This window comes from Arvicola amphibius, chromosome 8 (genome assembly GCF_903992535.2).
Source record: "Arvicola amphibius chromosome 8, mArvAmp1.2, whole genome shotgun sequence".
Lineage (NCBI taxonomy): Eukaryota > Metazoa > Chordata > Mammalia > Rodentia > Cricetidae > Arvicola > Arvicola amphibius.
In genome coordinates this window covers 65,221,493-65,244,992 of record NC_052054.1, presented here as the reverse complement: position 1 = coordinate 65,244,992, position 23,500 = coordinate 65,221,493, and the positions used below count along the sequence as shown (strand labels likewise).

The window sequence follows — 23,500 nt, the reverse complement described above, 5'->3', positions numbered from 1 at the left end:
ATGCCCAGAAACTGGAGTTACTGATAATTGTGAGCCTGTGTATGCTGTGAACCATACCCAGGTTCTCTGCAAGAATACCAAGTATTCCTAACCATCTCTCCAGCCCTTATGTATTGGAGACAGGCCTTCCTGGCCTGGAATTTACTATCTAGACTAGGCTAGCCTTTAACTCAAAGATCCTCCTGCTTCTCCTGAGTACTGGTATTAAATGTATATAGCACTACACCCAGCTCTGTTTTTAATTGTGTATATATAATTGGGTATATGCACCTGAGTACAGTTACCTTTGGAAAACAAAATAGGGTAGCAAATTCCCTGAAACTGTTTCAGGCACTTGTGAGCTGTCCTATGTGGGTGTTTGTCCTATGTGGGTCCTTTGGAAAAGGTCAACTACTGAGCCATCTCTATAGCCCCAAACCTGTAGCCCAAGTGGACCTCAAACTCATGATCCTTCTGCCTTTGCCTCTTCAGCATGTCTTACTAGACTGGTATACACCACCACAAGCAGTTCATGCAGCATTTTTAGTTATAACTTTTAAATGCATCTGAAATGGTTTGTAGAAATCTCAAGGGGATCAGTGAAATGGCTCATAAATTAAAGGTGTTTGATAGCAAGCCTAATAATCTGAGTTTAATCCCTGAGACCCAAATGGTGAAAAAAAGAGAACAGACTCTCATAAATTGTCCTCTGATCTCCGCATATGTTCCATGGCACTTTGTACCATGTATACATACACATGTATGTAATAATATATAAGCATAATAAAAAAAAATCTTCAAGGCAGAACTTTGTGGGATGCAAGAGGTCAGAACTCAGAAGACCAAGTATTAATGTCCCAGGCCTGGTCTAGTATTAGTTTGTGGACCTGGGCAAGTCATTTACCCTTTCCTTTCTCACTCTGAATATATGATTTTAACAGCTCCACTTCAAAGGATTGTTTGTATAGGACTCAAATCTAGCAACATTTATTCAACAATTATTGAGAACTGCCCTTTAGAAAACAGAAAAGCCAAATAAGAGCAATCTCAACTCTGAACAAGCTCACAGTTTGGAGACACAAATATAAAACAACATAGCTAGTAAGCGCCTTAAAACGGGGAAAAAAACTATATTTAGTGTTCAAAACTCTGGAATCAGGCAAGGCGGGAGAATACAAGCCTCCATGCAGAGATGGGGGGATGAGGAGGAGTAGTTGACCATCTAGGAGGGTTCTTGGACACACAGGCACACCCCCCTCAGTCTGCAGTGTAATTACTGCAGGCTAGCCCACTGTAGGGAGGTGTATACCACCTTCCCATCAGGCTGAGGGGAGCAGAGAAGCAGGGTTTTTCTGACACTGGTTCCCAGGCGGCCAGCAGAGACCAGGTCCTGAAGTGGGATGGGGTCCTCAGCAGCCCAGCACTGAGCAATGTAGTGAGCGTGGAATCGCAGCGGGTCACCTGGAAGAAAGAGACAGATGCATAGCAGTTCCCATCTGGAAAGGCAGGAGCACTGACAAGGGATCCTTCTGCTTACTGCATTTTAGGTTCCTTTGTAGTACTGTGTATGGAAGTCAGGGTCTTGTGTAGATCAAGTAAGTATTCTAACATTTTCTTTTGATTTATTTATTTATTTAAAGTATATGAGTGTTTGCTTGACTGTATGCGTGTATGTGTGCCATGCGTGTGCCTGGTACCTGCCTAGGCAAGAAGAGGGCATTAGGTCCCAGAGAACCGGGGTTAGAAGTGGTTTTGAGCCACCATGCGAGTGCTGGGGGCAAGATCTGGGTTCTATGCAAGAACACCATTGAGCCATCTCTCCAGCCCTTTTTCCATTTTTTTCTGAGACAGCTGTTTCATATGGCCCAGGTTGGCTTTAATGGCCCAAGATGGTTCACAATTGCCAAGACACAGAAGAGAAGCAAAGAATGGTTACTTCCGTGGTACAAGGTACACCTGTAAGACTAAACAATACGCACCTACCATGATTAAAAGATATGGTGAGACAGGTTGGTAACCTCAAGCACATAGAAGGCTTAGGCCAGGAGACTCTTTGAGCTTAGGAGTTCAAGGTCAATCTGGGTACCATACAGATATTTTTATCAAAATAAAAGAAGAAAAAGAAACAAAAGAAAGCAAGTCAAGATTGAAAGATAAGTCACAAGTGCTGGGATGTAGCTGCAGACCACTTATGGAGCACAGGCAAGGTTTGATCTCTAGAGCAACTGCAAAACATTTAACAGGACCAGGACGGGACTCTAATAGACTAAAGAAGAAAAGATTTTATAATAGAATAAAGCAAAAATCAAAGTCCTATGCCAATCCCAGCACTTGGGAGGCAGAGAAAAGTGGAGGTCTTTTGAGTTCCAGGTCAGTCTGGTCTACAGAGCAAGTTCTAGGATAGCCAAGGCTACAGTGAAACCCTGTATCAGAAGAAAAAAGAGAAAGAAAAAGAAAAAAAAAGAAACGCAACTAAATTATCAATAGGATTTCCCCACAAAGAAGTGCCAGAGAGTAAACACGGGTTAGTTTTGTAGATCTTGTTGCTAATTCTCCGCTCCGCCAGTGCAGCACTGCAGCCACATAGCCACTGCTCTGGAAGCAGAGGTCCTCAGAGGGCTTGGTTACTGAACAGCTGACAGTCTGTCCCTGGAATAGGTGAATCTAACTTAGCAGGACAGGAACCTGAATAAGACTATACAAGAGGGTGAATCACAGGCAATGGAAATTAAAAATGGAGAACTGGAGATGGCTCAGCAACTAATCTACCACTCTTCCAGAGGACCAGAGTTCAGTTCCTCACACTCACATCAACCTCCCAACTGCCTCTAACTCTAGCTCCAGGAGCATCTGATGCCATCTTCCGATCTCCCTGTGCACCCACACACATAACACCAAAAAACAAAACCAACAATCTTTAAGAGGGGGGAGGAGGTGAGAATCTAAACCATGAGACTGTGAAGCATTCTAAGGAGACTGTTGCTATGTCCCTGCCTGGCAGATGGGTTCCTGGCAAGAGTCTAGCCAAAAGTGAGAGTCTCTGGCTGTTAAAAGACTCCAATCGGCTGAGAGGGTACATCAAAATGCTTGAGAAACTAATCCTGTAACTGTTTTCCTGGTCTCTTAGCAATTTTGAGCCTCAGGCAAAATTTAAAAATAAATTTAGAAGCATTACAGTGATTGAAGCTTTGGACACTATTTCATAGGCAACAAGGATTCTCTCAGCGTCCGGTACACTGAGTACTCACTGTTTTAGAAATATTGACATATTAGAACTAATTGGTCAGTGCCAGGCCTGAATGCTTATGAATTTTAATCATCTCAGCACTCCCACGTTTGAGGACAGTCAGGGATCACCCTGTTATAGGAAAGAAAAGAAGAGGACAAATAGTTTAGCTTATGGTTCAATTTAATGCATTGAATTAGAGCTGGATGTGTTGGCACACATTTGTCATCCTAGCTCCCAGGAGGCCAACAGCAAGAAGATTGCGTCCAACTCAAAAAACCAAAAAAACAAAAAAGCATCATGAAATTAATTGATTTAAACTAGTAATTTTAGGTCACAGTAGTTTTATCTACAAATAGGAGTCTATGTTGCATATGTTGGTTTTTTAATCTCAGGTCAAAGAAATTATACTTCAGTTTCCCAAGGAGCTGGGGATACAGGCATACTGAGACCTAGCTAGAATGTCAATGACCAAGGCTACTTAAATGCCATGCAGGCATCTGCATATCCATATCAACCTACAATCTATCATACATTTACAATTACCTGCCATTTTTTTTTTCACTTTTGATTATAATTTTTCACATACATGATCCTATACTTTTTCTGTTTGTCAGATAGGGTGCTGGATACCCCAGCCCTGGTTGGCCTGAACCTCACTATATAGCCTATATAAGTCTCAACTTGTGGCAATCTCCTGTCTTGAATTCTAAAGTGATAGATTATAGGCATAGTCATCACACCCCATTTTCTTTCCTTTCTTGAGATGGGTTATCATGCAGCCAAAGCTAGTCTCCCAAAACTAGTATGCTTCAGTTATCACTAGAGACAGCACCACCATACCCAACTATAATCCTACACATTAATTCTTTGAAAACTAACACTATGTTCTCAGACAACTGGGTTGCTTTTTTGTTGTTGTTGTTTTTCAAGACAGGGTTTCTCAGTAGCTATGGAGCCAGTCCTGGAACTCACCCTGTAGACCAGGCTGACCTTGAACTCACAAAGATCCACTTGTCTGTCTCCTGAGTGCAGAGATTAAATACATGCATCATCACCACCTGGTGGTGTTGCGTTTTGCCCTTACTAATAGTGACTTTGCTGCTTTTAATCTTTCGATTCTATTAAGAATTCTGCAGCGCATGCGCTCATATGTTTTGCGCACATTCATTTGTAAGGATTTCTAAGCCAATCTTCTAGATCATAATATTTATCAAGAGTTACTAAACCAAGCCAGCTGCTGTGACACAAGCCTGTAATCCCAGCACTTGGGAAGCAGGGAAAGGAAGACTTCGCATTCCAAGGCTAGCTTGTGCAGCACAGCAAATTCCAAGCTAGTCTTGGCGACCTAATGTGACCCTGACTCAAACCAAAAACTACTCTCCAGGAGCTCAGGAAAACTCTCTCATTAGCCACTGTCCTTCCCTGTGTCTCCAGGGTGTCGAGCCCTCAGGGTGTAGACAAAAGAGAAAGTGCATAATAAATAAAGACCAGCAGGAAAGGTTCAGCCACCAGAGCCCCAACCTGAACTCACCAGGATAGACCAGGAAGTCACCACCGAACTTCCCAGCTGCGCTGAGGAAGAAGCCTCTCTCCCACAGGTCTCGGTAGATGCTGTAGCGCAGCTCGTGGGCAGGGCGGCCAGCATGGGGCCAGTCTTTGGACTGCACTCGCCAGTCCAGAGGCTTAGCCTTTACCGGCCGAGGCCTGGCAGTGGCCAGCTGGATGAGCAGGGCTGACCTGGGCAAGGGGGTCACCCCGTTTGAAGGCCCTGGTTGGGGAGATGAAGAGCCTGAGGGAGATGACGAGTCTGGGGGAACGTACAGAGAAGAATTACTGAATCCACAAGGCAAGGTGTCCTTATCCCCAAAAAAACCTCAATTAAAATTCCCCAAAGCTTCCTTCCCTCCTGCCCCAAATCTGAACTCCAAACACTACTCTCACCTGCTCCCTCCTGCTCCGCAGAAGCCTGGCCATCATCACTGGTGTCACTCCCTTGGATAGCTTCGCTCCCACTGGCTTCTTGGCCTTCATCCGCCCCTGAATCCTGCTCCAGCTTCTGCTTCTTTGCAGCCTGGCCCTCTACGATCTTCTCTAGGAGCTCCTGACGCCGGGTCTCTCGGGCCTCGGCTGCCAAATTGCTTTGCTCCTGGAAACTCTGCTCTTGCTGACGTTTGAACGATGCTAGGGCCTGAGAAATAAACTTAACTGGAACCCCAAGACATAGCCTGCGGTCCCTTAGGAAGACAGGAATCCTGACCGTTTACAACCTCCCAACAGCGTCCTTCCAAAACAGGCCATCCCAGGCTTTCCCACCACAAGGGCCTTTTCGCTTCTTACCAAGCCATGGTTGCGGGGATCCGGGCGCGGGGCGCTGACAAGCGTCACGGCGCCTATCTCTGCCAGGAGCCGGGCTTCCTCCGGCAATAGCAGAAGCGGGAGGCCCAGGCGCGAGTTCTGGCGGGGCCCGCGGGGCAGGGTGCGCCACAACCGTCCGGCCCCCGACTCCCAGGCGCCCGCAGCGCCTGCACGGCCTCAGCTCCCCACACCAGCGAGCGGCCTATTAGCAACCTCCACACCAGCATCCTCCTGCAAAGTGGGGTGTCGGTCACTCCCAACAGCCCCGCAAGACGGACAGAAGCCTTCTACACCCGTTGCAAGCAAGGTCCGCCCCCTGAACCCGATGGTGGGCGGGACCAGGGTTGCCACCTGCGCCCCAGGCCCAAGCCCCACCCGGAAGGACCGCGAGGGACCACGCCCTCGCCAGGTCCCACTGTCCGCTCCCCCCTCAGTTCCTTGGTGAACCATCATCTCGGCCAAACGTTGCCACCGCATCACGTCTGCCTCCCGCCATTGCGGTTGTGCACCGCCCTTTTCGCAAGTGGGTTGTCTTCTTTCGGGTGTGTCCATCAAGTCTCGAACATTCAACGTAGAGTGGCGGTTTTGCTCAAGCCACACCCTCTTTTTAGCAACTTGGAACCCAGAACCCTCCCATGGTCGAGTTTCCGAGGTTTCGCCTTTCCGCCTATTCACTTAGTCGGACTTTAAAGAACCCAGTCCTGTCTTTGCGCCAAGCGGTTCGCTTGTTCCAGCATCCTCCGTTCGGCTCAATCCGGAGCCCTGCCCACCCTCAACACAAGAGTGTCAGCCTTCCGGTGATCTCGGCTCTACTACCGAACGCATTCGGGAGTGCTCGGCTCTGTCGAATCAGCCACCCCTTCCAAGTCGCAAGAGGTTAGGCATTCGAACCTAGCCAGATCCCGTCAATCCTCCAGCTGTGACCCCGCCCACTCCCTACCCAATTTCGGGAGTGGTCGCCCACGATTGAACTCTGGACGCAGCGCACGTCTTAACTTCTCTTCACTCTGTCGCACTGTCTTCGGTCAGAGCCCGTAAGTCAACTCCTAGCCAACACTCTCAGTAGAGGCGGAGTCGGCACTACGTAGCGCGTCCTCCGTCATCCCGTCACGTTAGCAGAGCTGAAAACCTGAGGCGAGCTCCCACGGCCGCAGGGTCTCCAAAGGTGGGACCTTGAGGGTCACCGCTCTAGGCCCTACCCCCAAGCCTACGGAGTCTTGTAGGCCCCGCCCCGTTATAAATGATCTCGCGCATCGCCTTTTCCGGTCTACTACGGCTCCGCCTTCCTCCTCCCCCAAATAAGGCTAGATATTTCGAGAAGCTGTTGGCTCCGCTTGTTATTACACTAAGTCCACTTACCCCTGATTATTTCCAAAGTTCAGACAAAGCCTCTGGCCTCACTGGCATTTGACAGTAAACCTAAAACGTATTCAACTATCCGAAATTAGTCCAGGCATTTGGCCCCACCTACATCCTGCTATTCTTTGACACACACCACCCGTCTGATTCCGACTATTTCCGAAGTAAGCCGAAGTGTGTGGCCTCGCCCACATCGTGCTGCGTTTGTGAGCCCGCCTAACATTAAACAGCGACTTTTGGAACCGATTATCTCCGAATCACGCCGAAGCGTGTGGGCCCGCCTACATCCGGCCGAGTTTGTGAACGCTTCTAATTCCGAACCGTGACCCTAAGAACTCGCCTATCTCCGAAGTAAGCCGAAGTTTATGGCCCCACCTCCACGCCGTGAGCTTGAATTACCGAGTGTACCCGAAGGAATCCGAAGCTGAGGGTCCTCCTCTTTCCGAACGCCACGCTCCAGGTCCCGCCTCCTTCTTAAGTCACAACCCGTTTTCAACGGGACTCGAAGCCTTGGCCCAGCCTCTGACCGAAACCCCGCCCCCCACGTACTGGCAGCTCTTTGCCCTGGGGCCTCCCAGAAAAAACTGGGCAGGCATCCTTCCGCGCATTGGTGTTCTGGGTTCTTTTCCCACCGTGCTTGCATACGTTCTGCATCCGCTCTCTTGGCCTGGACCGCGCCAGCCCAGCGGGCACCCTCGGAACCGGCAGTGCGGGGGGCGTGCTGAGTTGAGGAGGCGCTGGCCGAGCCAGGGGTGGTCGCGAAAGAGGGATTTTCTCATCAGCCTCCTGGTCCACGAACGGTTCAGGTGGGCCGAGGTCGGGTTGTATGGAGGCGTCGCTGAAAAACGTAAGGTGGCTGGGTGCGGGGACGGCGACCAGAGCGTGGCCCGGCTGGGTGGCGTAACCGCCTGTGGATCTGCTGGGGCGGAATAGGATCCACGCGGGGCTGGGCTAAGGAGGGAGCCTGCAGATCAGACAGGGTCATTGCCTTCTCTCCGGTGTCTGGATTGGAGAGGAGGCCAGAGCTCTGAAGACAGGTGGATGCCAAATGCTGGGTTCGCCGGGGTGGGTAGGGGTAGGAGTCCTGGGTTTTTGGGTCCCCTGAGACATAGGGGAGTCTGGGGATCCAGACAGGATTCTTAAGGGTTCCTGTGTACTCAGAGGAGGGTGGGGGTGATGTGGGTTCCTTTGCAAGAGGAAGGGTCTTGTAAAGGACTGTTTTCCGGGCCAGAAGGTGTCTAGATGTCTTAAATAGGGGCAGAAATGCTTTTGATTTGTATGTTGGCAGAGGATTGGGGTGAGGGGCTTGATTCCTGGATCCTGGAAGGAGGAATGAACTGGAGGCCTGGCTTCTCAAAAGTAGGGGATTCTACTATCAAAAGAGGAAGGACTGGAATACTAGTTCTCACTGTGAGCCCTTCCTCCCCAGACCATGACACCCGAAGAATGGACCTATCTAGTGGTCCTGCTTACTCCTATCCCTGTCGGCTTCCTCTTTAAGAAAGCTGGTGAGTCAGGTTCAGTGCGCAGTGGAAAATTAGGGTGAGGGAGCTGAGGTGGGGATCACCCCTCCCGAAAGTTCTATGCTTACACTTTACCTTTTCCTTTCAGGACCTGGGCTGAAGAAATGGGGGGCAGCAGCTGTGGGCCTGGGGCTCACTTTATTCACCTGTGGCCCCCACACTTTGCATTCTCTGATCACCATCTTGGGAACCTGGGCCCTCATTCAGGCCCAGCCTTGGTGAGAACTAGGTGGTGAGAAAGAAAGGAGGATGCAGAGAAACAGCAACCTGTTTCCTCTTGGGGTCTTCCATTTCTTCTCTTTCAGTCTCTTGCTGCCTCCTGTTTCTCTCATGTTTCTCTATGTCTTGGCCATGTTTCCTCCTCTCTCACCTTGTTCTGCACCTTCTTGTCCCTGCAGATTTGCCCCAGTCCTTAATGTCCACATGATGACAGTCATTTGTAACCCAGTCCTGCGCTCTGGTGCTTAAGGAAGGCTGGCTCTCTTCTTGACCCCAAAGCTTTTCTCTTGACTCCCTCATTCTTTTTTTTCTCTGTGGCTGTGCCTCTTCTGTCCCTGCCTGCCATTCACTGGTCCTCACTCTCTCCCCTCTTTTTTTCTGGCTGAATGGGGAAAGGTGGGGTATAAAGCCACACTCAGGAGAAGGAAGCAGGGCCAAGTACCCAACTCTGTAACTTCCCACCTCTGTCCTAGCTCCTGTCATGCCCTGGCTCTTGCCTGGACCTTCTCCTATCTCCTCTTCTTCCGAGCCCTCAGCCTGCTGGGCCTGCCCTCTCCCACGCCCTTCACCAATGCCATCCAGCTGCTGTTGACACTGAAGGTGAGATTTGGGAAACACTACCTCTTTTTTCTCCCTGTAGCCAGGTAGCAGCATCGTTGTTCTCTTTTCCCAGACTAGACTTTCTCATAGTCAGGGGAGGGCTATGGATTTTTTTTTTTTTCTGGTTTTTCGAGACAGGGTTTCGTTGTAGTTTTTTTAGAGCCTGTCCTGGAACTAGTTCTTGTAGACCAGGCTGGGCTTAAATTCACAGAAATCCGCCTGCCTCTGCCTCCCGAGTGCTGGAATTAAAGGCGTGTGCCACCACTGCTGGGCTGGAATTTTTTTTTTTTAAATCTTTCACAAATCCTAAACTTGAAACTTCACACCTCCCTGGGGACAGAGTTCACCTCTCACATACTCTGGAGGAGGTCTTCACCTCTCCCCTCATTCCGTGGTCAGGAGATATCACAAGCCACTTGGCTCACCTGGAATGTACCCTGCCCAGCATGCTTGCCAACATGCTCTTCTTGAATCATAGCAAGACCATCCTCCAAGGAGGAAATAGCACTGTGGAGAGAAGTACCTAACCCAAGGGCACAGCTGGGACTACCAGATCTCCATTTGTATTTTTGTTCCTGAGAGTCTCTTGTAGCACCCTATGTTATCCTTAAAGAAAAGATGACTTTGAACTTTTTTTTTTCTTGGCTTTATGAGACAGGGTTTCACTGTGTAATCCTGCCTGTCCTGGGAACTCGCTATGTAGACCAGGCTGGCCTCACAGAGATTCAACTGCCTCTGCCTCCTGAGTGCTGAGATTAAAGGCGTGCACTGCCACCACCTGATGACTTTGAATTTTTGTTCCTCCTGCCTCCACCTCTTAAGTGCCAGGTCTGTAGGTGTACACCACTGTGCCTAGCTTATATGGTACCTGGAAATCAAACCAAGGGCCTCAAGTGCACTAGGCAAGCACATGACCAACTGAACTACATTCTTAGCCCTGGGTTGTACTCTTAATCTCCTCGGGAGAGGGCCAAAAGAGACCAGTCCTCAGTTCCTAGCACGGACCACAACGTTGGTGAGCTCTTGTTATGTTCTGGGCTCCAGCAACATAGGCCTGGATAGTCGTGCCAGTCTAAGAACTGGTTTCTCCAGAATTTTTTGTTCTTATGGAAAACTCAACAGTAGGCAGGGATTGGTCATTTGTGAGTTGGAAGGAGACCCTTTCGGGGTGTGTATGGACCTGCACATGTAGGACTGGGTGCCACAGACTGTTTGCCGTGTCCACTTTCTGAATAACATGCTGTTGAATGGCAGCAGAAGCCAGGTCACATAAGGCTTTGTTGACCATGATGAATATGGATTTCCTTCTATAGGGGGCTGAAATCCCTTGAGAAAGTTTTCATTTTTATTAATTTGTTTTTGGTTTGCTGACCAGAAAACAGGATACAGCAAATTTGCCTCTTCAATAATAATTTGCCGTGGGTGGTGAAAGAACTAAAATATAAGAATATAAGGCAATGAAATGAGATAGATAAACTTTTTTATCAGAGTTGAGCAAATGGTTCATTGATGTAATCTCAGCATTTTTTTTTTTAAAGCCTCTAAACTGAGCATGGTGGCACATGCCTTTAATCCCAGGACTCTGAAAACAGAGACAGGTGGACCTCTGTGAGTCAGCTTGGTGGTGTACCTAGAGAATTCCAGATAGCCAAGGTATTTAGAGGAGACCCCTGTCTCCAAAATAAAAACACCCATCCCTTGATTAAACAAAAACCAAAAAAAAAAAAAAAAAAAAAGTAAAAAAGTCAGGAGAGAGGGCTCTGTGGTTCAGACTACTGTTCTTCCAGAGGACCTAAGTTCAGATCCTGGCACCCAGACTGATGGGCTCTCAAACATCAGTAACACCAGTTGCAGGAGATAATGACGCATCTGCACACACAGGCTATACACACAGACACACAAAATAAAAATACTATTACAGACAAAAAAGCAAAAGCTAGTGTGGGGCTGCCCACCATAACCCAGGCACTCAGGTGAAGCCTGAGGAGGACGTTCAAGATCCATCCTTAGCTACGTAGTGAGTTTGAGAATCGTTCTGTTATATAAGACTCTGTCTGGGGAAAACAAGTCTAGATGACTGTGGAAGTGGCTTTGAGAGACTGGGCTGTAGGCAGTGAGTCAGAGTCACCTTGGGATACGTTGCTTTGAGGATAATTTTAGGGTGGTTTTGAATTTTTGTTTTGTTTTTTTGCAGTGGCTCTTGGTGAAGAGGAGACAGATTGTCAAAATGAAAACAACAACAACAAAAATCCTTGGGCTTGTAACTAGGTCATAGAAAGAATTATATGTTGTGGGCCTAGAACGGGAAAGTGTTTTTTTTTTTTGTTTGTTTTGTTTTGTTTTTCGAGACAGGGTTTCTCTGTCCTAGCTATCCTGGAACTAGCTCTTATAGACCAGGCTGGCCCTGAACACAAAAGAGATTCACCTCACCACTGCCCAACAGAAAATGTTTTTTAGAGCCCCTTTCTTTTTTTTTTTTGGTTTTTTGAGACAGGGTTTCTCTGTGGCTTTGGAGCCTGTCCTGGAACTATCTCTTGTAGACCAAGCTGGTCTCGAACTCACAGAGATCCGCCTGCCTCTGCCTCCCGAGTGCTGGGATTAAAGGCGTGCGCCACCACCGCCCGGCTTAGAGCCCCTTTCTACCCCTTGAAACCATTTTGTAGGGGAAGCCCTGCTTCATTCTCTTGCCTCCCTCTGTCTGCCGGGGCTCTGTCCACTGAGCCTAGCAGGAAGCAGGAGGACACAGATGTGGCCTTTAAGTTTTGTCTCTTGATAAAATAGGTAAAATATTTTATCTACATCCTCATCCTGACCCGCTACCCAGTAGAGTCAGAAAGGAACAAACAAGCTTGGAGCGGGAGAAATGGCTCAGCAGTTAAGAGCACTGACTATTGTTCTAGAGGACCTGGGTTCCGAGGTCCTGGGTTCAATTCCCAGTACCCACACGGCAGCTCACGACTGTGTGACTCCAGTTCCAGGGGACCAAACACCCATGACAAAATAGTAGTGCACATAACAATAAGTAAATAAGAAAGGAATGAGCTTGGCCTAGTAATGCAGGTATATAATCTCAGTTCTCCAGGAGGTAAGTTTGGAGGATCACATGTTCAAGGGCAACCTAGACAACTTCACATGACCATGTTTCAAACTGTAAAAGAGGAAGAGGGGATGTGGCTCAATGTTAGAGGACTAGTGTTGTGTATGCAAGGCCCTGTGTCAGAGCTCTGGTACAGGAAGGAAGGCAGGTAGGCAGGCAAACTGGGATTGGATGAAAGCAGAAAGAAAAATCAGAAAAGGAAGGTCTAAGACTGAGCCCTGGGGATGGCCACCAACTAACGGTTCTTTCCACCACTCTGGATATGTAGTGCCATGCAGGAGGTGGAATCTCAGTCCTAGATATAGACTGAAATGAAATGTGTGTAAAATGGCTTGGGGCACTGATCTCATGCCTTCCTCTTTCTTCCCACAGTTGGTGAGTCTGGCCAGTGAAGTTCAGGACCTGCATCTGGCTCAGAAAAAGGAAATAGCTTCTGGCTTCAACAAGGAACCTACTCTGGGCCTCCTGCCCGAGGTCCCCTCTTTGATGGACACATTCAGCTATAGCTACTGCTATGTGGGAATCATGACAGGTAAGTGGCCTGCCCAGCACTGCTGGGTCACCCTCTGCCTCACTCCACCCAGAGTTCTGTTCCTGTTTAATGTCCCCTGCTCTGTCCCAGGCTACCTGTACTCTGTCAGCTGCTCTCCTTTCCTCAACATATTTGTCTGCTGTGGGAACTAACCTTGGAGGACTGCTTCCTTTTCACCTATTAGGGGCCAATAGGAGATCTAAAGGAGATAGGCCTGTGTAAGCCAGGGGTTTGCAGCTCAGAGTCTTCGGGGGTGGGGGGTAGGAGGCTGGGGCCACAGTATTAAAGATTGAACTGAGGGCCTTATATGAGCCAGTCAAATGCTCAAGGACTGAGTTATACCCCCAGCCTTTTAGTTTGGTTTGGTTTTGCTTTAGATAGGGTCTCACTTTATAGCCAAGACTATTCTAAATGCTCTATGTAGCAGGGTAGCCTCAAACTCACAGAGAGCTGTCTACCCCTGCCTCCCAAGCTAAATTTTTATCTTAAGATAAGGTCTCTGTGTGTTTTCTAGGTAGGCCTTGAACCTTTGATTGTCCTACCTCAGCTTCCTGGGTAGGTGGCATTATAGGCGTGTGCCGCCTGAACTGAATGAGGAAGTCATTACATTGGGTTCATTTGGTGCTTAGGGGCTGAACCTAGGGCCTTGTGCATGCTAGGCAGGTAAACTCTACCAACTGATCTACATCTCCAGACACACTTCATAGGTTTTGGCTTTGTTCCTTTGTTTTTGAATTTCTTGTCTGGTTTGGTTTTGGAGAGTTTGTTTGTTTGTTTTTGAGAGAGATTTTCTCTATGTAACAGCCCTGACTGTCCTGAAACTCACTCTGTAGACCAGGCTGGTCTCAGATTCACAGAGATTGGCCTACCAAGTGCCGGGATTAAAGGCTTGTGCCACCACTGCCTGGCTGATTGTTTTTTCAGTATTTCAGTATTCAGTATTCAGTGTGAGTGTGTGTGTGTGTGTGTGTGTGTGTGTGTGTGTGTGTGTGTGTGTGTTAATGCATGCCGTGTGTATTTTCTCATGCATGCCTTGGTGTGCATGTGGTGGTCAGAAGACAATGCTCTGACATTGGTACTTACCTGCCATCTTGTAAAATAAGGGATAGAACTCCCATGATGACTTCTGTGTATGTATCTTTACCCACTAAGCCATCTTGCTTTGTCTGATTTGATTTAGTTTTAAAAATATATGTGTGTGTATGTGTGCCTGTTGTGTGGAGGCCAGGAAAGGGAGTTGGGTCCCCTGGAACTGAAGTTATAGTTATAAACCTTCTAATATGTAGGCTGGGAACCAAACTTGGGGCTTACTCTACTGAGTTCTCTCCAGCCCCTTTGTTTCATTTGACACAGGGTCTCTCTATATAGTCCAGGCTGGTCTATTAACCCTGGACCTGGCTCAGCTTCTCAGGATCTGGAATTACAGGCATGCACCCCCATGCCTGCCAGATTCCTTGTTTGTTTTTGTTGCCTGCAATGCTGGGGATTGAACCTAGAGCCTGCTTGTTAAGTGAATGTTCTACCACTAACCTATATTTCCCAGCCCCGCTTTTCTTTTTTTATTTTTTATTTATTTTTTTGTACAGCCTCATGGAGCTGTTATTTATGCATGCATCCATTTAAAGTGCCCCAACTCACTGGCTTTTATATATCCATAGAGTTGTGAAACTATCTCCAGTGCATATTTGTCTGCAGAACAGCCTCATCTCTGAAAAGGAGCCACCTAACCTTTAGTCATCAACACCAAGCCGCTTCCATTCCTGCAAACCATGGGCTTCTGTCTATAAAGACGTTTCATATAAATGGAATCACAGTCATGGTTTATGGTGAACATACAAGGGCTTCAGCATCCATCCCTTCATTCAGTCTCCATTGATGCTCCCTGGTCCAAATCCCATGGTACCTCAGGAACCTCAGCTATCCTTCTGCTTGTCCCCACTCCTTCACCCAAGCCAGCTCAGCATCCAGAGGGAGCTTAGGGAAAGTTGTCAGGAACCAGCTCTTCCCTATCAGGGAAATCTACAGTGGTTTTCTGGTCTGGTCCTCTTTCCCCACACCCCCTCGAATACTTTGTCCTTTCCCCTTAGGCCTTATTCCTCAACTCTCTAGGTCTCTCCCCTTTGTAGTTTTGAGCCTCTCCCTCTCTGTTCACAGACCACCTCAATTCCTCCTCTTCCTCCCCTTCCCATTCCTTTCTCCTCCATCCTCCTCCTTTCTCCTCTCCCTTTCCCAGTAGGCACAGATACACACCAGCCAACCACCTGCTTCTTGCCACCTTCCACAGGTCCATTCTTCCGCTACCGCACCTACCTGGATTGGCTGGAACAGCCCTTCCCGGGAGCCGTGCCCAGCCTGAGGCCCCTGCTGCGCCGTGCCTGGCCAGCCCCGCTCTTTGGCCTGCTCTTCCTGCTGTCCTCCCATCTCTTCCCACTGGAAGCTGTGCGTGAGGATGCCTTCTACGCCCGCCCGCTGCCCACCCGCCTCTTCTACATGATCCCGGTCTTCTTCGCCTTCCGCATGCGCTTCTACGTGGCATGGATTGCGGCCGAGTGCGGTTGCATTGCCGCGGGCTTCGGGGCCTACCCTGTGGCTGCCAAAGCCCGGGCCGGGGGTGGCCCCACCCTCCAATGCCCAACCCCCAGCAGGTCAGGCAGCGGGAGGGAGGCTTCCCAAGACCCAGCAGGCCCCACCACCGAGGGTTGGCTCTGCCCCTAGTAGGGAGGAGAGCAGGGAGCAGGGTATAGGGCTACCAGCTGTGGTTGACAGCCTATTGCCCCCCTGGTGACTACCACCTGCCTTCCCTGGGCACCAGGGAAACTATGTGTTCCTGGTATCTACAGATGCCCCTTGTTGCTAGCACTTGTCACCCCTCAGTATGGCTAATTGCCCTCTATTGCTAGGGAAAGAGAAATGGTATCATAGCAACCACATGCCTACCCTGTGTTGCCATGGAAGTGTCACCCCCAAAACAAGGTCCTTCCTGGTTGCTGAAGATACTATCGTTTGGTAGTAGTGGGTCCACCTTCTGTTTCTAGGGAAACAGTTCCTTAGCAATTGAATTGCCCCTCTGCTGAGGAAGCTATATCTCTAGCAACCATGGTTCCTTCCTTCTTGCTGATAGCCTTGCTGTTTGTGGCTGTGAATTCTGCCCCTTGAACTGCCTGTCTTGCTGAGAGCCAGCAGCTCATCGTGATATGTTCTCACAGAGCACCTCCCAGTTGCCCTGTTTCTAAGGAAGTAACATCTTGGCTGCTCTCCTCCAGCTGAGGAGAGTACCACTCTCAGCAACCACAGGTCATCTTCTCCCCATTGCTCAAGCTTAACCCTTTACTAGTAAGGCACCCAACCCCAGCACCGTCATTGATGGATGAGCCACAAAACTAGTAACTACAGAGTTCTTATCACATAGGAAGCATCCCTTCTTGTTGATAGAAACATGGTATCCCTAGCAACCATTAGTGAACTGAATCTCTGTTTCTAGAATCCATTGTCAGCCTTCCAGCTGGGGAATGGGGTACCAGCCTCTCTGTAAATTATAGACCACCCCTTACTAGAGGTGTGCCACCCCCGGTTGTCGTAAACTGCCATGCTGTTGGACAGTCACACCCCAGGATGTGATTTACTGCCACTACCCTGGTAACTATAAATAGACCTCCCACTGCTAGCGAGAGGATGTTCTTCAGAGAAGTCAGGCAGAGATTAAATGCTGTTTTAAGTCTACAAGTCCCACTGGCAAAGGATGCCTTCCCTCCCATGGCTAGAAGCCACTGGAGGTTCACATAGGTCCAGCATCTTTCTCTGTAGCTGAAAGTGTTGGTGTCAGAGACCTGGAAACCTCTGATATTTCTGGAGGTGACACTTCTCGAACAATCACAGGGACCAGGAAAGAGGCCTGTTCTGAAATAATTTTCTGAATAGCCTGGGCCTTGTTGCTAAGGAATGCCTTTTCCCTAGCAACAGAGAACATTAAGAGTCACAAGGCCTAGAATATCTCCCTAGTAACCATGAACCACCTTTTTAGAGTGGATACTTCCCTGGCAGCTGCTCTGCCCCAGAGTTCAGAAGGGACCACACTTGGAAACTATCCCCAATGTGCTGAGCTTGGTTGCCAGTGGACTTGATAGCTTAGCAACCATAGCCTTTTTCAAGGCTTTCTGTGACTTATTAGGCTCCAACTAGTTACGAAGAGCACCCCACTATTACTGAATTGTGCCCCACCCACCTGACTCCTACGGTTACTCTCGAAAGTCATAGCCAGAGAGAGAGGGAGCCGTCGCCTGTCCAGAACCCTTTCTTTAGCATCGGGCTGGGACAGAAGCAGGTGTCAGGAGGGGCCTGGCTGAGCTGCATGTCTGTCCCCATCCTCATCCTCCACCCCCCAGTCCGGAGAATGCAGCTTCCCTGGAGTATGACTATGAGACCATCCGTAACATCGACTGCTATGGCACAGACTTCTGCGTGCGGGTGCGGGATGGCATGCGGTACTGGAACATGACGGTGCAGTGGTGGCTGGCACAGTACATCTACAAGAGCGCACCTGTCCGCTCCTATGTTCTGAGGTGAGAGCGCCCCACCTAGTATCAGAGATAGTGCAGAACTTCATCTCCCAGTAGATCCTATGGTAGTATGTAGGGGTGGGGCAGATGGCTTCTCTAGCTAAGCCCCAAGTCCTGAAGCTCATGGGACTTGTAGTTTCTTGGGCCTGCTAAGATAAATCCTTTGGGCCTAAGGTCAGCACCATTTAACAATATAAGTCGTTCTTGGGTCCCAGAGATTGAACTCAGGTCATCAGGCTATAGGGCTTTTTACCCACCAGGCTATTTTGATAGTCCTTGTTTGTTCTTAGGCAGAGCATCAAGTAGGCCAGGCTGACCTTAATCTAGATTGGTAGCCAATCATGACCTAGGATCCAGATCTTCCTGCCTTTGTCTTCATGGTGTAGGTGCACACTATCATGCCTGACTTGTTGCTTGGACTGTTCTTGAGATAAGGTCTTACTCTATAGCCGTGGTTGTTCTGGACTTGTTATAGAAACCAGACTGGTCTCAAACTTCAGCTATCCTCCTGCCTCTGCCCCCTCAGTGTTGGGATTACAGGTTTGTGCCCCCATCCCCCATCCCCCATCCCTGGCCAACTTCTTGTTAACTGTTTCTTTTCCACTCACCTTCCCGTGTTGCTCAGATGTCTGCAGAACAGCTCTTGGCCGCTCAGTGGGGGCTTCAGCTCATTCAGAGACCTGAGCAGTGGGAGGGAGCTGCAGACCAGTCCTCAGCCTAACTTTTGTTTCCTTTCTTCCTGTTTTTCATTTATTTCTTTACAGTGCAAACACTCAGCCTTTCCAAACTGTCAGATGTGGACAGTGGACACAGAGATACCATCCCCTGATAAGTAGTTAATGAAGGCAGCTTATGAGCTAGATTTCCCCGGGCATCATGGGAACTATGGCTTAAAAGTCCACTCTGAGGAGCTGGAGAGGTGGTTTCAGTGATTAAGATTGCTTATTACTTTTAGAGAAGACCCTAGTTCATTTCCCAGCACCCATATCCTGTTTATTGCCACTAGTAACTCCAACTCCTGAAGATCAAATGCTCTGTTTTGGCTTCCATAGGCACTACCCTCACATGTATAACCCCCAACACACACACATACACAATTAAAATCTTTTTTTAAAAAAATATTCATGAGGACTGGAGAGATGGCTCAGAGGTTAAGAGCACTGGCTGCTCTTCCAGAAGTCCTGAGTTCAATTCCCGGCAATCACATGGTGCCTCACAACCATATACAGTGAGATCTGGTGCCCTCTTCTGGTCTATAGGCATACATGCAGACAGAACACTGTATACATAATGAATTTTTTAAAATATTTTATTTATTTGTTATGTATACAATATTCTGTCTGTGTGTATGCCTGCAGGCCAGAAGAGGGCACCAGACCCCATTACAGATGGTTGTGAGCCACCATGTGGTTGCTGGGAATTGAACTCAGGACCTTTAGAAGAGCAGGCAATGCTCTTAACCTCTGAGCCATCTCTCCAGCCCTAAATAAATCTTTATTTAAAAAAAAAAAAAAAGATTGACTCTGAGTCAGATAGGATAGCACACACTTATAATCTCAGCACTCTGGAGGCTTAGGCAGGAAGTTTGACATCCTGGGCACCTTAGTGAAATCACATCTTCAAAGGAACAAAGAAAGATGTACTCTTTGTCTGATATGCACAAGGCCCTGGATGCCATCTCTAGCATCACAAAGAAATTAAGAAACAGTCTGCTCTGGCCTTGTATTGAGAATGCATAGGAGGTGTGGGCGGCAGAGGTGGAACAAAGGTGAATGTGAGCTTCTGGGTATCTAGGTGGGGGTGATGGAGAGGAGTTCCTCAGCAGGCCTGACTGACACTGGCTTTGGGAGGAGGAGTTGGGGCTTAGAGTGCTCAGCAGGAGCAGAGCAGAGCAGAAATGAGCCCTGCTTCCCAAGCAGTGGGGCTGTTGGTGACCCACAGCACAGGAAAGTCTTTCCAGAAAAGGGAGGAAACTGTTGGGACATGGGTGAGGAAGAAGACTTGAGTTTCATTTCATTAACTTAAAGACTATCGGATGTCACTGGAGAGGTAGGTAGATCGTAATGTGATGCTGGCACTTAACGAAAAGGTGTTAGAAGTAGACACTAAAGCCAAGTGAGGCAGTACACATTGTACTGGGTGTGGAGAGGGGTGAAGGCAGGAGGATTGGGAGTTCCAAATCAGCCTAGATAACAAAGTGACACACTGTCTCAAAACAACAAAACTAAAAAGGGCTGGTGAGGTGGCTCACTGGTCAAGGTGCTTCCCTCCACGCCTGGCCATCAGTTTCTTCTCCAAGACCCACGTGGTGGAAGGAGAGGACTGACTACAGCCAAGTTGTCCTCTGCACACAACTGCTTCATGGCACACAAGAGCGTCTACAAATAAATAAACGTTATAGGGGTGTGTGCTGGGAATGTAGGCCAGCTGGCAGTGATCGCGGGTAGTGCTGTGCATGTGTAATAACAGCATTGGGAAGGTGGAAGCAGAAGGATCAGGAGTTTGAGGTAAGCCTAGGCTACATGAAACCTTGTCTTTTAAAAAAGGACATTTGAGTGCTACCAGTTATAGGTAATGCTATTAAAACTCTGGGGATCAGGTCAAAGTCCAGGGCACCGCAGTATTTTGATTACTTATTCTCAATTAGGGGTAATAGCTACACCCTTGGGGGACATATGGCAATGTCTGGAGACTTTTTTGTTTCCAGAGCCCCCAGGGATACCAGGCAAGTTCTCCACCGCTGTCTTAACTAGGGTTTCTATTGATACCTAGATATCTAGTTTCTATTTTCTATGATAATACACCATGACCAGCTTGAGGCAGAAATGGTTTACTTCAGCTTATAGTTGTCTATCACGGAGGGAAGTCAAGGCAGGAACCTGGAGGTTGGAGCTGAAGCAATGACTGTGGAGGGGTGCTGCTTACTGGCTTGTTCCTACGGCTTGCTCAGTTTCCACCCCCAAGACCACGTATTCATAGTAAGGTAGGTTCTTCCACATCAATCATCAATAAAGAAAATGTTCCCTAGACTTGCAGAGGCTGATTTGATGAGGCTATTCTTCTCAGTTGAGATTCCGTCTTCTCAGATGACTCTAGCTTGTGTCAAATTGACAAAATTATTAAAGGGGAAAAAAACAGGACAACCACTAAACTACACCCCACTTCAGGAGACATGAGACTCACGTCTGGTATCCCCCTGCTTCTCAGTGTAGTACAGTCGGCATTATTCTGTCACTGCAGAACTCGTCAGGGCCAAGTCCCTAACAGGAAAAGAACCCGGGAGCTCCTGCTCCTGCCAGAACTGCTGGTTTCTGCTCAGCTGGAGAATGAAGTAGAGAATGCATTCTGTGTCCTACTTTAAAAAAAAAAAAAGATTTGTGTATTATGTATTCATTGTTCTGCCTGCAGGCCAGAAGAGAGCACAAGATCTCATTAATAAATGTTGAGAACTGTCCTGTGGGTGCTGAGAATTGAACCAGGGTCCTCTGGAAGAACAGCTAGTGCCCTTAACCACTGAGCCTTCTCTCTAGCCCTCTGTGTCCTTTACAGAGGGTCAGAACCTGAATTTATGGACTGAAAAGTTAGGGAAGTAAGGTTTGGGAAGATGGCTCAGTAGTCCACAGCACTTACTCTTGCAGAGAATCTGAATTTGGTTTCCTGTTAGTCACATAAGCTCAGCCTTCTGTGACTTCAGTTCCAGGGGAGCTCTCCTCTGGACTAAAAGGGTATCAGGCAGGCACGTACATGGTACACAGTCATACACACAGGCACAAAACACCATACACATAAATAAAAATAAATTTAAAAAAAAAGAGAAGTTGGGCGGTGGCACACACATTTAATCCCAGCACTCGGGAAGCAGATCAGGCGGATCTCTGTGAGTTCGAGGCCAGCCTGGTCTACAGAGTGAGTCCCAGGACAGGCACCAAAGCTACACTGAGAAACCCTATCTCGAAAACCAAAAAAAAAAAGAGAGAGAGAATTAAATCTCTTAGTAAGAGAGTGAACCAGCCAGGCATGGTGCATGGTGGTACACGTCTAATCTCAGCACCTGGAAGACAGAGGCAAGCAGACAGACCTCTTACAAATTCAAGGCTGTATAGTGAGACAGAAATGAGAGAATCAAACTAGGATCCACCAAGAAGGAGTGGACCATCCCTGGAGGTTTTTTTATCTTTTACGGTTTATATATTTTACTATTTTATGGCCGTTTTTCATGGTGTATGTATGTGTACCACATGCTTGTCTGCTGCCTAGGAAGCTGAGAAAGGGCATTGGGTCCCCCGAGACTGGAGCTGCAAACTTGTGAGCCACCATGCGGATGCCAGGAATGGAACCTGAATGTTTTGCAAGAGCAAGAAGTACTCTTAACAGCTAAGCCAACTCTCCTGCTCCTCCTACACAGATTTTACTTACAGGGTTTCTGATGCAGATGAGAGTATCCTAAGAACTTATAAGTTCTTCCCAATAATAACCAAGTCTGACTCTGTTTAACTTGAGATCTCTTGAGTTCAAGGCCAGCCTGGTCCACAGAGTGAGTTCCAGGGCAGCCAGGGATACACAGAGAAACGCTGTCTGGAGAAGAAAAAAAAAAAAAAGAAGCTGTCTCAGAATGCTGGTGATGCAGCTCAGTAGTACATTATTGTCTGGTGTCTGCAAGTCCCTGGGTTCAATTCCCAATGACAAAAACCACAAAGGCACCTTGACTTTCAGGATACAGGAAGTGTGAGTAGGCCTGAACTCAGTCTGAGGAAGAAGGACCATGGTCTAAGTCCTTGGTTTGAGGGAAGAGGACATGAGACACTGGGTATTGAAGCCTGGACTTCTGTATCCTGATTCAATCTCTTCCTCTAGGAGCGCCTGGACCATGCTGCTGAGCGCTTACTGGCATGGCCTCCACCCTGGCTACTACCTGAGTTTCATGACCATCCCGCTGTGCCTGGCCGCTGAGGGCTATTTGGAGTCAGCCTTGCGGGGACATCTGAGCCCCAGGGGCCAGCAAGCCTGGGACTGGGTGCACTGGTTCCTGAAGATGCGTGCCTACGACTACATGTGCATGGGCTTTGTGCTCCTCACCATGGGTGACACGCTCCGGTACTGGGCCTCCATCTACTACTGGATCCACTTTCTAGCCCTGGCCTGCCTGGGGCTGGGTCTAGCTTTGGGTGGAGGCAGTCCCAGCAAGAGGAAGACAGCATCCCAGGCCACCACTGGCCAAGCCAGGGAAAAGCTCCGGGAAGAGTGAGCTGTATTGCTCTGGCCTACCAGCCAGCTCAATATTTGCTTGGGAATTCTGTGAACCCGGCTGTATTCTCCTTTACCCAGCAAGAATCCCTTGTTTGGTTAGAAGCCTGGAGAGGATTCCTCCTTCCTAACTAGTCCCCTGCCTCTGACTTAAACAAAACTAGGGGTACCCTTCTGGTTGCTCACCGTATCCTGACTTTTCCAAACCTCCCTCTGCTGACATCAGGGTATTACTGTCCACTCTTGTCCCTGTCTCTACAGCAGTCTTCAGGTATTCAAAATGCCACATTTCCCAAAACGCAAGGGCACAGACCAGTGGTCATATGGCATCTTGGACAAAGTCCCTGTGGGTCCCCAGTATTGGGGTAGGAGCTTCAGGGCCAGGTTCTGTAAAAGGGGAGGAACATCCTTCCTGTTTTCTTGGCTTTTATCATCAATCCAGTATTTCAGAGACCATGATCTTACACATCCTGGAGGAGAAACCGAGGTGCAAGTAAGCAGCCCCGGGGGAACACGCTCTTACAGTAGCTTCTGTCTGAACCATTTCTAGGCCCCCACACAACCTGCTACCCAGTGTCGTCCTTGGCCTGTGACAGGTCAGAATGTATAAATCTTTCCCAATAAAATGTTACACATGCATCTGTTTGTGAGTGTGTCTGTGGGCGGCAAACCCAAGGTACACTTAGCCCAGCTTGTCAGTGTGGCATACTGACTGCTGGCATCAAGTTCTGCAGGCTCAGCTAGTAAGGACTTCAATTCCCAAGAGACCTTTTAAAGCTGAGATCTGGCTTTATAGGAAGTGTAGCA

At 48.4% G+C, this 23,500-nt stretch overlaps 2 protein-coding genes across 4 annotated transcripts; one reads left to right on the top strand and one right to left on the bottom strand.

Annotated features, from left to right (window-relative positions):
• Nucleotides 1–965: 965 nt before the first annotated feature.
• Tsen34 (tRNA splicing endonuclease subunit 34) lies at nt 966–5,790 on the bottom strand. The gene is given in 6 exon segments (XM_038340629.2): nt 966–1,440; nt 4,740–5,015; nt 5,150–5,396; nt 5,546–5,686; nt 5,688–5,721; nt 5,723–5,790. Coding segments are annotated over 6 exon segments (954 nt in total). The 3' UTR covers nt 966–1,252.
• Nucleotides 5,791–6,412: 622 nt separating this feature from the next.
• On the top strand, nt 6,413–23,332 carry Mboat7 (membrane bound O-acyltransferase domain containing 7). 3 transcript variants are annotated; one of them, XM_038340627.1, is made up of 8 exons: nt 6,413–7,728; nt 8,286–8,430; nt 8,534–8,663; nt 9,138–9,264; nt 12,734–12,893; nt 15,178–15,538; nt 17,276–17,452; nt 22,304–23,332. In XM_038340627.1, exons 2-8 carry the CDS (start codon nt 8,355–8,357, stop codon nt 22,692–22,694), a joined length of 1,422 nt encoding a protein of 473 aa, XP_038196555.1. In that variant the 5' UTR covers nt 6,413–7,728; nt 8,286–8,354; the 3' UTR covers nt 22,695–23,332. The 3 variants fall into 3 exon arrangements, with proteins under 3 accessions (XP_038196555.1, XP_038196554.1, XP_038196556.1); XM_038340626.1 differs by having other exon boundaries at nt 6,413–7,769; nt 8,352–8,430; XM_038340628.1 differs by lacking the exons at nt 6,413–7,728; nt 8,286–8,430; nt 9,138–9,264 and having other exon boundaries at nt 8,550–8,663.
• The last annotated feature ends 168 nt before the right edge of the window (nt 23,333–23,500 follow it).

Excerpts from the sequence above, each read along its gene's own strand:
- Mboat7 (XM_038340626.1), top strand. The coding sequence starts at position 7,749 with ATGGAGGCGTCGCTGAAAAAC. Across the intron at positions 9,265-12,733 it reads AGCTGCTGTTGACACTGAAG|TTGGTGAGTCTGGCCAGTGA; the intron begins GTGAGATTTGGG and ends TTCTTCCCACAG. Across the intron at positions 15,539-17,275 it reads CAATGCCCAACCCCCAGCAG|TCCGGAGAATGCAGCTTCCC; the intron begins GTCAGGCAGCGG and ends TCCACCCCCCAG.